General features: G+C 37.7%; 4 protein-coding genes and 1 long non-coding RNA gene across 5 annotated transcripts; 1 reads left to right on the top strand and 4 right to left on the bottom strand.

The window, feature by feature from the left end:
* Position 1: 1 nt before the first annotated feature.
* LOC143357627 (odorant receptor 13a-like) lies at positions 2-1143 on the bottom strand. Its single transcript, XM_076794147.1, has 5 exons — positions 1114-1143; positions 703-1026; positions 517-618; positions 263-475; positions 2-70 (listed from the first exon to the last, which is right to left on the bottom strand). Exons 1-5 carry the CDS (start codon positions 1141-1143, stop codon positions 2-4), a joined length of 738 nt encoding a protein of 245 aa, XP_076650262.1.
* A 1364-nt stretch (positions 1144-2507) lies between these two features.
* On the top strand, positions 2508-4712 carry LOC143357840 (uncharacterized). The gene is made up of 4 exons (XR_013082891.1): positions 2508-3051; positions 3964-4144; positions 4399-4518; positions 4585-4712. It is a non-coding gene; the product is annotated as an uncharacterized LOC143357840 (long non-coding RNA).
* LOC143357832 (odorant receptor 10-like) lies at positions 3457-6949 on the bottom strand. The gene is made up of 6 exons (XM_076794463.1): positions 6215-6949; positions 5553-5805; positions 5328-5428; positions 4375-4698; positions 3842-4114; positions 3457-3649 (listed from the first exon to the last, which is right to left on the bottom strand). The coding sequence occupies exons 1-6, from the start codon at positions 6407-6409 to the stop codon at positions 3581-3583; spliced, it is 1215 nt and encodes a 404-aa protein (XP_076650578.1). The 5' UTR covers positions 6410-6949; the 3' UTR covers positions 3457-3580.
* Positions 6950-7202: 253 nt separating this feature from the next.
* LOC143357628 (uncharacterized) lies at positions 7203-13573 on the bottom strand. Its single transcript, XM_076794148.1, has 14 exons — positions 12798-13573; positions 12199-12451; positions 11883-11986; positions 11467-11802; positions 11012-11281; positions 10709-10774; positions 10437-10462; positions 10016-10126; positions 9606-9870; positions 9100-9352; positions 8846-8946; positions 8281-8604; positions 7684-7959; positions 7203-7493 (listed from the first exon to the last, which is right to left on the bottom strand). The coding sequence occupies exons 1-14, from the start codon at positions 12990-12992 to the stop codon at positions 7425-7427; spliced, it is 2649 nt and encodes an 882-aa protein (XP_076650263.1). The 5' UTR covers positions 12993-13573; the 3' UTR covers positions 7203-7424.
* Positions 13574-13658: 85 nt separating this feature from the next.
* LOC143357837 (uncharacterized) lies at positions 13659-13979 on the bottom strand. The gene has a single exon (XM_076794470.1). It carries the CDS (start codon positions 13975-13977, stop codon positions 13687-13689), a length of 291 nt encoding a protein of 96 aa, XP_076650585.1. The 5' UTR covers positions 13978-13979; the 3' UTR covers positions 13659-13686.
* Positions 13980-14670: the final 691 nt, after the last annotated feature.

Consider the following 14670-nt stretch of genomic DNA (forward strand, 5'->3'; position numbering starts at 1 on the left):
ACTACGAATTTCCCATATCGTCCATCGTCTGTCTCAACAGTGTGAAGTATGAAGCAGCTGTACTCCATACCTATAAGAAGCAGTGCACATAAGTTTGTGTGTATACGTTTTCGATGAACTGCAGCAAACATTTCAAGTGCTGTCAGAGTGGCATGATAATTTACACGAATATTTGAGAATATCAATATGGCTGATGGAGAAAGATTAGTGCAATGCATGCTACACGAATGTAGATGTCGCTTTTTTTTTTTAACTTTAGTACCTTTGTGTATGTTTCCAAAGATACAGGGAAGAATCCTTTGGCCGTTAAGCAACATGGAATTCTGGATCTCATGATAACTAGGACGACGTCCTTTCGCAACATTTTTCCATGTTTATCCATAGGCAGGTAAGCCCACGGAGAACTATAAACTGCTGGTGCTACGTTCAGACTTTCCTGAATCAAACCGTCGCAGCTGTAGGTGAACATCAACAGCTGAACAAAGGAGGTGATAAGGAAAAACAGAGCAGTATAACGTCTGCCAACTGTAGTTGCCTATAGAAGATACCAGATTTCCCTTGGTTAAAAATTAATTTTTCTATGTTTGCAACATAGTTGAAGAGGTTTTGAATTACATTCTCGGTGTAGGAAAATTGTTTAGGTATCATTTCATTTAATAAAGTAAAGTGAAAGTATCAAAGACAAAATTTACTTATACTGACCATAAGTATTTGCAACCCACTGAGACATATCAGCACGCTAAAGATGAACACCTGTGCGAACACTATCAGATTGAATACTTCTTCGAGCTTGTTGCAATACGCGATAAGCATCTTGTGCTGTTGGACATATCTCCTGAACATCATGTAAGAATTCTCTGCGGCACTTGGCACACGCGACGCCGAATCTTCAACAACAGTTTCACTCTTCAGGGTTGACAGTCTGTACTGCAGTATTCGAAATTGCGTGGCCACGTGAAGATTCATAATACACAGAATATTGTCGAAGCAGAAGTGACAAAGGCCAGCCTGATACACAAGTAATACCTGTTTCAGCGGGAAGATGAAACTTCGATTACTCACGATTTTTAATGGTTTCTATCGAAGACGCCATTTGGTGTGTTCCGCGGAAACCAAATGGCATCCTACGAAAAATAAACCCATTGTTCTTGCGTTGATTTTCATAAATTGAAATGGTTTACAAAAGAGAAGTAATACTTCTACATGTTTGACAAATTTCGGCGAACAAAGCGTTAGTAGATTTGCTGCAACAATTTTCGTGATAAAGGGGTCATGATAATACCTGCACAAAGAACGTTATCTCGTAGTATGGCGTAATGCAGAACGGCTCTGGCGGCAAGGTGAACGGAAAGATCCTGTCCGTTTCGTTTTTCCCAATACTTACTACAATTAAGATTGTCACACGTTTAGTTTCATCAGTGTTAAGTGTTTTGCTTTGGAATGATACAATGCTGATAGAGTGCTCTATGTGATATTACTCATACTTTTTTTCCAACAGTCTAATAAAGAAATATTAGGGGCTATCTATTAATCAAACGACAGAATATTAAAGGAAACACTCAAGAAAATCTGTAAAAGTAACATGAACGTCGAAATTATTTTTCGAATGGTAACTTCAAATGAAATGAAATTAAATATTCATACACTTTTAGACCCAAATATTATCTTAACGAAGATCATCTGTCCAGAATTGAATTGCAACGAAAGTTGATCATTCTTCTACAAAATATCACTAGTTTTTCCCTAAATTCAGTCGACTTACCAATCAGTGGGCCTAGGACGTAACCGACTAAAGTCACATGTGTAAAGAAGGTGAAGAAACCGATGAAAATCGCACAGGTACTTTTGCACGCGTCTAATATCGTTCTCTCATGGGAGTCATAATGCGATCCCAAAAACTGTCGACGTAGATGTACCAGTAAACTCAAAAAGTCTTTCTTATACACGAACAGCACGAACATTTTGAACAGATCATTGGTCGTGCATAGAACATTGACAAGTGCATATAGAAGAGCCTGCGGATATTATAAACTATAATGCATACTCACTTAACTCATAAGTGTACCTTCAAAATGTAATTTAACAATGCAATGATACGATTAAATTATATTTAATCCCTATCTAAACGGTAAATTTGAAACGTAGAGAGACAGTAAAATTTCATCTAACTCCACAATTCGGAACTTTCAGTCGTAAACACTTTCAATTTATCGTAAACACAAGCGTACGCATATAAGAGAGTCTCTCAGAACGGATTTTCAAAAAATCACCGAATTCAGAATGGAGCTAGGAGTACATAAGTTGCAAAACACTTACACCGGCATCTAGATCGCCACGAATGAGTTCTAATGATTGCACGAAAATACAAAGAGCTACAATGAAGATAGTATAATATGCAGCGAAAGTTCTGAAAAATTGCTCGATTCGGTTCTCGGATGTCCAAATACCGGTGATCTTCATGAAAATCGATGCTACAGCGATTGAAAAATCGTCAGTATCTAACCCGAACATTTTCAGTTTCGTGCAATTGACTGATAAGTTCTGACATTGATCTTGCACAAGCTACGGTCAACCTTCATTATGCTGGCACACTTACATCAATTCAGTCATTTTCCAGTCGGTATGATTTACTCGCATTCCATATTCACCTACTGTATACTTTGTATTTAGTCTTATTACTACTTGCACGTAGTCGACCGATCGGAAGGGAAAGTCAAAACCTATTACCGTGCATCTACACATGCATTTATAATTGCCGTCCCTCCGGCGTACTACGCAAGACCATAAGTCATGCACCATAATTGTACTGGTATTGTAGCCCTCTGTGAATCTTGATCGCGGCTACAAGACACGCGACTGGGAGAAAGACAAATGCAAAATACAAAATTCAATATCGGAATGAAGAATCCACCTTGTCATTCAACTCCTTTTTTTGCAACAAGAAAATGGCTTTCTTCGTAACATTGTTCATCTTTAACGCGAGCTGGATTACTCGTGGATTTGCCAGTCCGGAACATGCAACGGAATTGCAATTTTTCAAGACATTGGCACGTACGTATGTTATAATGTTTATCATGAATTTGTTGCACACGATTCACGCTAGGCAAGCAAAAGTATACAAGCTTCAATTCGCTGTTATTCACCCCTAATTTCAATGCTTATTTTCATTCCATCGGTAATTGAAGAAATCAAAATATTGATGCTCAATTTTTTAGCAGCAGCGTGTCACTTATCTGATCTTCTCAGTACAGAAATAACATCGTATAAGTATTAAAATAACATAAGAAAAATAATTCCTCAACAAATTCTTGCCTAGTCGAAATTTATTGTAAATAGAGCAGTACCTTCAACATTCGAATTTTCTTGTCAAAAATTCAAGTCACAAGTTCAAGTCACAATTACGTATTTTAATATGTATGGGAGTTTTAAAGTACCACGGTGTTTAAAGCATTGTCATACACAATCGATATAAAACATTTTAATATACACACAGTGAATTTTTTCACATAACATTTATTGTTAAATGTTCAACATTTCCTTGAAATACTGAAACTAAAGATCTAGCATCGATGTAGAAAAATTAAGAACTTTCCAAATCATCCATTGTCTGTCTCAATAGTGTGAAGTATGACACAGCTGTACTCCATACCTATAAGAAGTAATGCACATAAGTTTGCGTGGATGTGTTTTCGATGAAGTGCAGCGAACATTTTCGGTGCTATTAGAGTGGCATGATAATTTATACGAATATTTGAGAATATCAAGACAGCTGATGGAGAATGATTAATCCAATGCATGCTACACAAATGCAGATAGCGCTTTTTTTGTAAATATTTCGTACCTTCGTGTATGTCTCCAAGGATATTGGGAAGAATCCTTTGGCTGTTAAGCAACAAGGAATTCTGGATCTCATGATAACTAGGACGACGTCTTTTCGCAACATTTTTCCATGTTCATTCATAGGCAAGCAAGCCCACGGAGAACTATAAACTGCTGGTGCTACATTCAGGCTTTCCTGAATTAAACCGTCGCAGCTATAAGTGAACATCAACAGCTGAACGAAGAAGGTCGCAAGGAAAAATAGAGAGGTATAACGTCTGCCAACTGTAGTTGCCTAAACAAGATATGAGCATGTACTTTGCAGGTTTGTCAAGGATTTCGAGAACAATTGCAATATACAAAGAAACAATACAAAGAAATCGCTACTAAGAAGAGATACTTGTGAATGTTTAATCTCCATTTCTTTCAAAATTTCAACTACAAAAAATGTTAATATTTAAAAATGAATTTTTCTAAGTGATACAGATGTCAAATTTGCAACATCTTTTAAGTGTCTTTGAATTCTTTTCTGCTCCCAGTAATACTTATACTAACCACAAGTATTTGCAATCCATTGAGACATATCAGCACGCTAAAGACGAGTATCTGTGCAAACACTATCAGACTGAATATTTCTTCAAGTTTGTTGCAATATGCGATAAGCATCTTGTGCTGCTGGACACATCTCTTAAACGTAATGTAAGAATTCTCTGAGGCAGTTCGCACACGCGTCACTGAATCATCAACGATGTTTTCACTCTTCAGGTTCGATAGTCTGTGCTGCAGTATTCGAAATTGCGTGGCCACATGAAGATTCATAATACACAGAATATTGTCGACGCAAAAATGACAAAGACCGGACTGATATACTACTAAAGCCTGTTTCGTTGGGAAGGTAAAAATTCAATTACTCAGGACCATCAATAATTTCGAAGCCACCATTTGGTGTATCGTGGTGAGCTGAGAGAAAAGTCTCTGGCTGGAATGCCGAGACGTAATTAGGTATGAATGGGTGGCCAATTTGATCAGAGTGAAAGGGACACGCCTCGTTTCGCACGCATTTTCGGCTATGCCCGAAATATTTGCTAAAGCAGTCACATATGATACTATGTCTTGTGACATTAAATCCAAATCATTGGGACTACAGCGGCGCTTGAGGTGGGGCAGGCGGACCTAACGACGTACAGTGATTTCTCTATATATGTCGCCAAGGCCTGGATGATAAACTTCGCGGAATTATCCCCACTGCCACGGGGTATACCCCGTGAGGGGCGACGGAGCTCGAGAGGCCCCAGTAAACATAACACGGTTCGGGTATGTCTCCTGGACGACCCACGACACTGGCAAGTGTCGTTGACATATATCGAGAATTCACTGTACTCCGCATGCCATTATGCCGTCACGCGGCTGGTCTTCTCAGCTCACCACATCAATAAATGGATCACTATGAATAAAGCGTTAATAGATATGCTGCAATAATTTTCGTAATGAAGAAGACACGACAATACCTGCACAAAAAACGTTATCTCGTAGTATGGCGTAATGCAGAACGGCACTGGCGGCAAGGCGAATGGAAAGATCCTGTCCGATTCGTTTTTCCCAATACTTACTACAATTAAGATTGTCACACGCTTAGTTTCACCAGTGTCAAGTGTTTTGCTTTGAATTGATACATTGCTGTACACATAGAGTGCTCAAATCACAAGTTTTTTCTGTATATTCAGTCGACTTACCAATCAGTGGGCCTAGGATGTAACCGACTAAAGTCACATGTGTAAAGAAGGTGAAGGAACCGATGAAAATCGCACAGTTACTTTTGCATGCGTCTAATATAGTTCTCTCATACGCGTCATAATCCGATTCCAAAAACTGTCGTCGTAGATGGACCACTAAACTCAAAAAGTCCTTCTTATACACGAACAGCACGAACAATTTGAATAGATCATTGCTCGCGCATAGAACATTGACAATTGTATATAGAAGCGCCTGCGAATATTAAAAAATATAATGCACACTTAGAAAAATTTCCTCTCATCCCAAAAAGAATTTAATTAATAATAGCAAATTAAATAACTATTATCATAAATTTGAGTGGGCCTGCATAGGCCCCGATCGTTCCACTAAGGGCTAATAACAATTGGCCCCCGCAGTTATAATTTTAAAAAGAATTTAATTTATTGTATTTTGTATACGGAGAATTTATTGTATATTGAATGATTTATTGTGAACACAAATGCACTCATACAATAGAGTCACTCAGAATTGATTTTCAACGAATTTTATTCTACACTCTCATATATTTATCATAGCGAATCATCGAATTTCGACTTGAGCCACGAGTGCGAGTATTAGACACCCTTTACAAAGAAAGTAGGTAGGTTGCATAAACACTAACACCAGCATCTAAACCGCCACGAACGAGATCTAAAGACTGCACGAAAATACAGAGAGCCACCATGAAGATAGTATAATACGTAGCGAAGGTTCTGGTATATTGCTCGATTCGGGTCTTGGATGTCCAAATACCGGTGATCTTCATGAAAATCGATGCTACAGCGATTGAAAAATCGTCAGTATCTAACCCGAACATTTTCAGTTTCGAGCAATTGGCTGACAAGTTCTGACATTGATCTTGCACAAGCTACGGTCAACCTTCATTATGCTGGCACACTTACATCAATTCAGTCATTTTCCAGTCGGTATGATTTACTCGCATTCCATATTCACCTACTGTATACTTTGTATTTAGTCTTATTGCTACTTGCACGTAGTCGACCGATCGGAAGGGAAAGTGAAAACCTATTACCGTGCATCTATACATGCATTTATAATTGCCGTTCCTCCGCCGTAGTACGCAAGACCATAAGTCATGCACCATGATTGTACTGGTATTATAGCCCTCTGTGAATCTTGATCGCGGCTACAAGACACGCGACTGGGAGAAAGACCAATGCCAAATACAAAATTCAATATCCGGATGAAGAAACCACCTTGTCATTCAACTCCTTTTTTTGCAACAAGAAAATGGCTTTCTTCGTAACATTGTTCATCTTTAACGCGAGCTGGATTACTCGTGGATTTGCCGGTCCGGAACATGGAACGGAATTACAATTTTTCAAGACATTGACACGTACGTACGTTATAATTGTTATCATGAATTTGTTGCACACGATTCTCACGATGCACGTGCAAGTACACAAGTTTCAATTCACTGTTATTCACCCCTAATTTCAATGGTTATTTTCATTCTATCGGTAATCGAAGAAATCAAAATATTTATGCTCAATTTTTTAGCAGCAGCATGTAATTTCTCTGATCTTCCCAGTACAGAAATAATGTCGTATAAATATTAAAATAGCATAAGAAACATAATTCCTAAAAAAATTCTTACCCAGTCGAAATTTATTCTAAATAGATCGGTACCTTCAACATCTGAATATTCATGCCAAAAATTCAAGTCACAAGTTTAAGTCACAGTTACGTATTTTAATATGTATGGGAGTTTTAAAGTGCCGCGGTGTTTAATACTAAAATGCAGTAATATTAAAATGTTCAACATATCCTTGAATTACTAGAACTAAACATCTAGCATCGATGTAGAAAAATTAAGAACTTTCCAAATCATCCATTGTCTGTCTCAGGAGTGTGAAGTATGAAGCAGCCGTACTCCATACCTGTAAGAAGCAAACACATAAGTTTGTGTGTATATGTTTTCGATGAACTGCGGCGAACATTTTGGGTTCTATCAGAGTGGAATGACAATATATACGAATATTTGAGAATACAAGTTCAGCTGATGGAGATAGATTAATCCAATGCATGCTACACAAATGTAGATGGCGCTTTTTTGGTCATTTTTAGTACCTTCGTGTATGTTTCCAAGGATATTGGGAAGAATCCTTTGGCTGTTAAGCAACAAGGAACTCTAGATCTCATGATAACCAGTACGACGTCGTTTCGCAACATTTTTCCATATTTGTCCATTGGCAAGTAAGCCCACGGAGAAGCATAAACTGCTGTTGCCACATTCAGACTTTCCTGAATCAAGCCGTCACAGCTATAGGTGAACATCAACAGCTGCACGGCGGAGGTCATAAGGAAAAATAGAAAAGTATAACGTCTGCCAGCAACTGTAGTTGCCTAAACAAAATATAACCATAAGGATGTCTCGTTCTGTCAGCTCGCAAACTGTTTGGCTTAATTTTCGTTCGCGTGTATTAATTTTTAGAGATCGAAATATCTATTAACGAAACATATTTGTGAATAATTAATCTCCAATATATTTAAAATTCTTGTTACGGATACTTTCTTTGCGACTATTTTCACTTATATACAGGCCTCAGTTGGTTAAAAATTAATTTCTTTACGTTACGCAAAATTTGTACACGGTTTAAGAGGCTTAGAAGTATTCTCTTGGTGCAGGCGAAAATAGTAAGTATAGATAAATTTGCTTCCACTGACCATAAGTACTTGCAATCCGTTGAGACATATCACCAAGCTAAAGATGAGCATTTGACCGAGCACTATCAGATTGAATACTTCTTCAAGCTTGTTGCAAAATGCAATCAGCGTCTGATGCTGCTGGACACATCTCCTGAATGTAATGTAAGAATTCTCCGCGGCACTTGGCACTCGCGTGACCGAATCTTCGAGAACAGTTGTACTCTTCAGGTTTGATAGTCTGTACTGCAGTATGCGAAATTGTGTAGCCACGTGAAGATTCATGACGCACAGAACGTTGTCGAAGCAAAAGTGACATACACCGGACTGGTAAACGAGTAAAGCCTGTCTCGATGGAAAGTTTAACATTCGATTATTCTCTATTTCCAATCGTTTCGATTGACGACGCCATTTGCTGTACACCGCGGGCATCAAATGGCGTCCTACGAAAAATAGTTCCATTGGTTTTGCTCTAATTTTCATGAATTGCATTGATTCAAAAGAAAACAGCGATGCTCTTATTCAGCCAGCAAAGTGTTAATATACTTGTAACATGATTTTTGGAACATTGAACACGCGATAATACCTGCAGAAAAAATGTTATTTCGTAGTACGGTGTAAGACTGAACGGCACTGTCCACAAGTTGTACGGAAGCAGTCTGTCGGTTTCGTTTCTCCCAATACTTACTACAATTAAGATTGTCACACATTTACTTTCAACAGTGTTCAAACATTTTGCTTTAACACGAGACATTGTTATATACAATACATAGTCTGTTCAACAGAATATTGTTCTAATACATGTTGTCACACTTTTCTCAACACATTTACCTTACTTACCAATCAATGGACCTATGATGAAGCAAAACGCTGTCATATGAGTAAAGAAGGTGAAGAGGACAATAAAAACCGCACAGGTACTCCTGGTCGCGTCCACCATTGGTCTCTCGTAACTGTCGTACTCCGATCCTAGAAACTGTCGTCGTAGATGTACCACTAAAGTCAAAAAGTCCTTCTTGTACACGAACAGCACGAGCATCTTGAATAGGCCATTGCCCACGCTCAGAATGCTGACGAGTGAATATAGGAAAGCCTGCGAATATTGAAAAATATACAGTTACGACACAATTTCCTTACAATAATATGTAGCGTTGCTCCGAAGTAGAAAATCACATAAAATTTTATCAACACTTATTACTTCACAATTGAGAAGAATTGTGTTAAAAATTTTTCAGAATCTCATGTCCCGCTTTATTAACTATGCAATACTCACTGGCTTAATTAATATATTCGACGAATTTAGAAACCTTTTACAATCGAAGTGGATAAGTAGCCTAAACACTTACACTGAAATCAAGCCCGCCACGAATGACATCAATCGATTGCACCATAATAAAGAGAGACATGGTGAAGATGGTATAAAACGTTCCGACGTTTCTCGACCATTTCTCGGCTCGGTTTTTCGCAGTCCAAAGGCCGGTGACCTTCATGAAAAAGGCCGTTACGGCGATCGACAGATCGTCAGTATGCATCCCGAACATTTTCAGTTTCGAGCAACTGGCTGACGGGTTCTGACATTGATCTGGCACGCGCTGCAGCCAGCCGTCATTATGTCAGTGCACTTACTTCAATTGAGCCATTTCCGAGTCGCTTTGATTTGCTCGCATTCTATATTCACCTGCTATGTACTTTGTATTTATTCTTATTACTACTTGCACACATTCGTCCGACGAAGGGGAAAATGAAGATGCACTACCGTGCTTCTATCCATGCATTTAGTAGCCCAGTCGAGCATGAGTTATGCATCATAATTGTAGTAGTATTATAAGCCCCCTGTGAATCTTGATCGTGACTACAATGTACATGACTGGGAAAAAGACAAATGCATAATATAAAATTAAATATCTGAATAACGAAACTATATAGCTTTATGATGAATGTTTTTTGCAACATTTTTCAACTTTATCGTGAGACAGATAACCAGTAGAGTTAGACGTCCGGCAAAGTGAATGTGTTCGCAATTTTTCACGACATTCGCACGCAAGTAGATAATTATAGTTGCTGTTAATTTGTTGCATATGTTTCACGCGAGGCACGCAAAAATACACGAGTTTCAATATATTGCTTTTCGTTGCGATACGCATTGAGAAACACTTTTCTCAATAGCTGTTGCTTACGTTAGTATGACTATGAGGTATAGTCCCTACTGTTAGGAAATTTGAATGAATATTAAATAAATTCAGTGTAGAATTGCAAATTTTCTTTTCTCTTATTTCTTGTGAAACATTTTCGTAATCCTACATACACACACATTGTATTTCTAACATTATTTACAATCAATAACAACACACACGATGTGGTAATGTGTAATTTACAAAACAACTTTCAAATGTATGCACTGTTGTAGAATCAGTTCATGCAAAATTTAAAAGTTATGTACAGGCTTCTAAGTGTCTCGCATATCATCCAATGTTTGTCTCAACAACATGAAGTACGAAGCTGCTGTACTCCATACCTGTAAGAAGTAAAATGCATATAATTTGCATGTACATACAGAGTGTTCTAAACATATGGGACCAGAGGAAACATGCCTCAAGTTCTGAAGCATCTGTTGCACAGTGAATATGCTACGCCGCACATACTCTCACGTGTAGTAACATGATCGCAGTCAATTTTAAACATCTACTCTAGGCAAATGTTACACTACTACACATTTTATCAATCTTTTCCAAAACATCGTTTGGCCAGTTACCTTTGTGTATGTTTCTAAGGTTACTGGGAAGAATCCTCGAGCTGTAATGTAGCAAGGGACTTTAGCCCTCATAATGATAAGTATGACGCCCTTTTGTAGCATTCTTCCATACTTATTGAATCTCAGGTTACACCATGGAGAATTGTATACTCCCGTGGCTACTTTCAGACTTTCGCGCATTACACCATCGCAACTGTAAGTGAACATCAACAGATGGACGAATGATGCGAGCAGGAAACATAGGAAAATGAATCGTCTTGCAGAATCTGTCTGGACAACAAATCGCACATGTAAGTAAATTCGCTGAAATATAGATTGCAAATCAGAATAGTTCAGAATTCTTTAAATTTTGCACATTTATATTTTAATTAATAATCAATATTTAAATTATACTGTGAAAATGTTAACATTTTCCTGAAATTATATGCGATAAAATGTAATTTATTTGTACTAACCATGAGTGCTTGGACTCCGTTGAGGCAAATCACCAAACTAAACGTGAGTATGTCTCCCAATACTATTAGATTGTATATCGCTTCTAGCTTTTTGCAATATGCAAGAAGTACTTGGTGCTGGCGAACATAACTTATGAACGTAACATAAACATCCTTTGTGGAATACACCGTGCAGGCTTGCAAATCTCCGAGAAGATTTAGTTTATCATATTTATACCTCAGGTTTGTTAGTCTGTACTGTAGTATACGAAACTGTGAGGCCACGTGGAGGTTCATAATACATAGAAAATTGTCGAAACAGAAGTAGAGCACACAAATTTGATAGAGTGACAAAACCTGTTTCAATAATTATAAAATTCAATTGTCTCCCTGAACTCCTAAGTAATTGATTGAAAGAGTGACTAAAATGATAATACCTCCAGAGTAAACGCTATTTCGTAATACGGCGTCATGGTCATTGGCAGATTTATCCACAAATTGAACGGAAGCACTCTATTCGATACATTTCTTCCAATATTTGCTATAATTGAAATTAAACGAACTTTATTCTTACAATTGTTAATGAAATTTAATGTAAAGAGAAGGTCCAGAGGGACCTATATAATTTCGCATATTTTCAACAATAGTGAGATGAGTCGCTTAAGACGAGCCACCATCTCATAGCAGGCTCATTGTCGATAAAAATTGTAAACTAAAGGATCTGTTAATTGCCGTTCAATTTAATCAACTTACCTATGAATGGGCTCACAGCGTAAGAGAACCCTGTCAAATGTATAAACAAAGTAAGCAGTCCAACAAAAATTGCACAGAGACTCGTGCACCGGTGGATTATATTCTTTTCATGATCATCGTAATCCGAATTCAAAAAATGTTGTTGCAGATGGTGCACTAAACTAAAGAAAACCTTTTTATGCGGAACCAGTACGCATATTTTGAGCAGGCCACCGAGCACCGATAAAATGTTGACACCATTAAACAGATAAGCCTGTTGGCATTTAATAAAATATAGATTGTACACGTTCGACTAACGTGCCAAACCGTAATACCATCATAATCATAATAACACTTCGTTGAAATCGTCTCAAAATTTGTTGCAATACGATGAATTAAAAACACAGCGTTCCATTTTCAAAAATTAGCTGCATCTCGAAATATCCCCCAGTACCTTCTTCAAGCATAAAAAATTTTTCATATTTTCCATATTATACTCCCCATCATGCCACCCAATTTTTATAAAAACATCTCTTTAACATTTACAGTCACTTCTAAGATGTTGCAAGTTGAAATGGACACACTGTAAATGGTTGTATACAAATTGTCGAAAAACTCACGGTAAAATCACCCTTGGAATAATAAAAATCAGCTGTTTGTACGTAGACAGCGAGAAGAACTAGCGTAACGGTGTACGTCAGACTGAAATCTCTGCGACGTTGTTCGACGGGGTCAGCAGACACCCAAAAACCGATGAACTTCATAAAAAATGATGTCAACGCGATCGAAAAATCGTCGGTCCGCGTCTCGGTCATTTTGAGTTTCGAATAACCGGATAACAGTTACTGACATTGATCTTGGCACGCCACCCTCAGCCTTCAATATTCCGATACGCTTCCTTCGATTGTCATTTTCTTCACCGCTTTGACTTACCGATCTTCTGTACTTTACGAATATGTGCTCATTATTCATACTTATTGCTATGTACACGTATTCATTCGACGGGGAACTGAAGAGAAAGCGTATTACCACCACTGATGTATCCTAAATGCCGTTTCTCAATAGTCGACCAGACGACGAGATTCATGCGTTATGCATAATACCCAGTGCAAAGCCTATCAAAGCCCTCTGTGTGTCTAGATCGCGACTAGCTGTCACGCGACTCAGAGAAAGACAAACGCAAAATACAAAACGAAAAAAGTGGTTGAAGATCTTGCAAAATGGTCGGAACTGCTGCAACGTGTTTTTTATTTGATCAGTGTACAGTGTTTTTTTTTTCGACGGGACTGATTTATCGCCTTAGAAGAATATCCATTTGTGGTAATTTCATTGGATTTTCTAGTTACACACAAGACATACTGATAATAATGTGCAGAGTGCTCTAGCAATCGGTCACTGCAATATTTGGGCTGTTTAACGAATGAATTCTGAAAAATATAATTTAAACAATAATGTTTGAAAATGTTTTTACTGTAGTTCTTACTTATTTAACTGAAAATTATTTTACTGCTATTCGAAGTATTCTTTTTGACGGGATTTTTTATTAATTTTTCGTACCTTCGTGAATGTTTCCAAGGATATGGAGAAAAATCCTTTGGCCGTGATGCAACAAGGAACTATGGACCTCAGGATAACAAGTGTAAGGTCCTTCCCCAGCATTCCTCCAGATTTACTCATCAACAACGAATACCAAGGAGCGTTATAAATTGTTATAGCCACATTAAGGCTTTCGTGTATTAGACCGTCGCAAGTGTAAGTGAACATTAATAGTTGGACAAAGATCATGGCAAGGTGGGACATAAATGTGAGGAAATATAAGGAAAGTTCGTCGAATATTATATTCTTCTCAATAACATTCGACCGCGTGACTAAAATTAGTGATATTATTTTTCTTGGGTGAAAAATTCTCAAAAACTTATTTATTGTCGTTTTATATTTAAGTATAGTATTCGGAAGTCCCCGTTGCTATAGGGAAAAAATTCAACAATTCTTTTAGCTCCAAAGAATAACAAGTAATCCCAGAACTAAGAATCGAATCACAGAACTTTTTGGGAAGGAAGATTTTCAGTTATGGTCGAGCATTGAATGCGGTCAGAAGTGAATATTCATTCTGAGAGAAGAGTGTTATACATCTACTTTGTATTTTATAAACATACATCTAAATACAATGTAAAATGTTCGTAAAGTATCGCACGCTTAAATATTACAAAACCTTTTTAGGAGATACGAGCATCTTATCGCGAACGAACGTTGAGACTGGAAGCGGCTATGGGGGTTGTAAATCCCCGATTCGAAATTCGACAACGCGCGACGCGAACTTTGTGACCCGTTCAGGTGACAGAGTTACTAGGAAGATATAAGAATTTGACAAGATATACCGAGATATACTATATTTACTATTCACGAAACATAAGTTACTAGAAAACAAGATAGGATAAGTAAAAGTGTGTTATGGTGAGTGTATGATGGAGAACTGAAATGAAGAACGAAGTG

Source organism: Halictus rubicundus, chromosome 10, assembly GCF_050948215.1.
Source record: "Halictus rubicundus isolate RS-2024b chromosome 10, iyHalRubi1_principal, whole genome shotgun sequence".
Lineage (NCBI taxonomy): Eukaryota > Metazoa > Arthropoda > Insecta > Hymenoptera > Halictidae > Halictus > Halictus rubicundus.

Coding starts and splice junctions, on each gene's coding strand:
- LOC143357832 (XM_076794463.1), bottom strand. CDS start 6,409: ATGTTCGGGTTAGATACTGACGATTTTTCAATCGCTGTAGCATCGATT. Junction 4,115..4,374: donor ATGGATTGCAAATACTTGTG/GTTAGTATAAGT, acceptor TATCTTGTTTAG/GCAACTACAGTTGGCAGACG. Junction 3,650..3,841: donor CCTTGGAGACATACACGAAG/GTACGAAATATT, acceptor TACTTCTTATAG/GTATGGAGTACAGCTGTGTC.
- LOC143357837 (XM_076794470.1), bottom strand. CDS start 13,977: ATGTCCCACCTTGCCATGATCTTTGTCCAACTATTAATGTTCACTTAC.
- LOC143357628 (XM_076794148.1), bottom strand. CDS start 12,992: ATGACCGAGACGCGGACCGACGATTTTTCGATCGCGTTGACATCATTT. Junction 11,282..11,466: donor ACGGAGTCCAAGCACTCATG/GTTAGTACAAAT, acceptor TTTGTTGTCCAG/ACAGATTCTGCAAGACGATT. Junction 10,127..10,436: donor TACCTCATAGTCATACTAAC/GTAAGCAACAGC, acceptor TCTTTTTCCCAG/TCATGTACATTGTAGTCACG.
- LOC143357627 (XM_076794147.1), bottom strand. CDS start 1,143: ATGGGTTTATTTTTCGTAGGATGCCATTTG. Junction 619..702: donor GTGGGTTGCAAATACTTATG/GTCAGTATAAGT, acceptor TCCTACACCGAG/AATGTAATTCAAAACCTCTT. Junction 476..516: donor GGCAACTACAGTTGGCAGAC/GTTATACTGCTC, acceptor TCCTTTGTTCAG/CTGTTGATGTTCACCTACAG.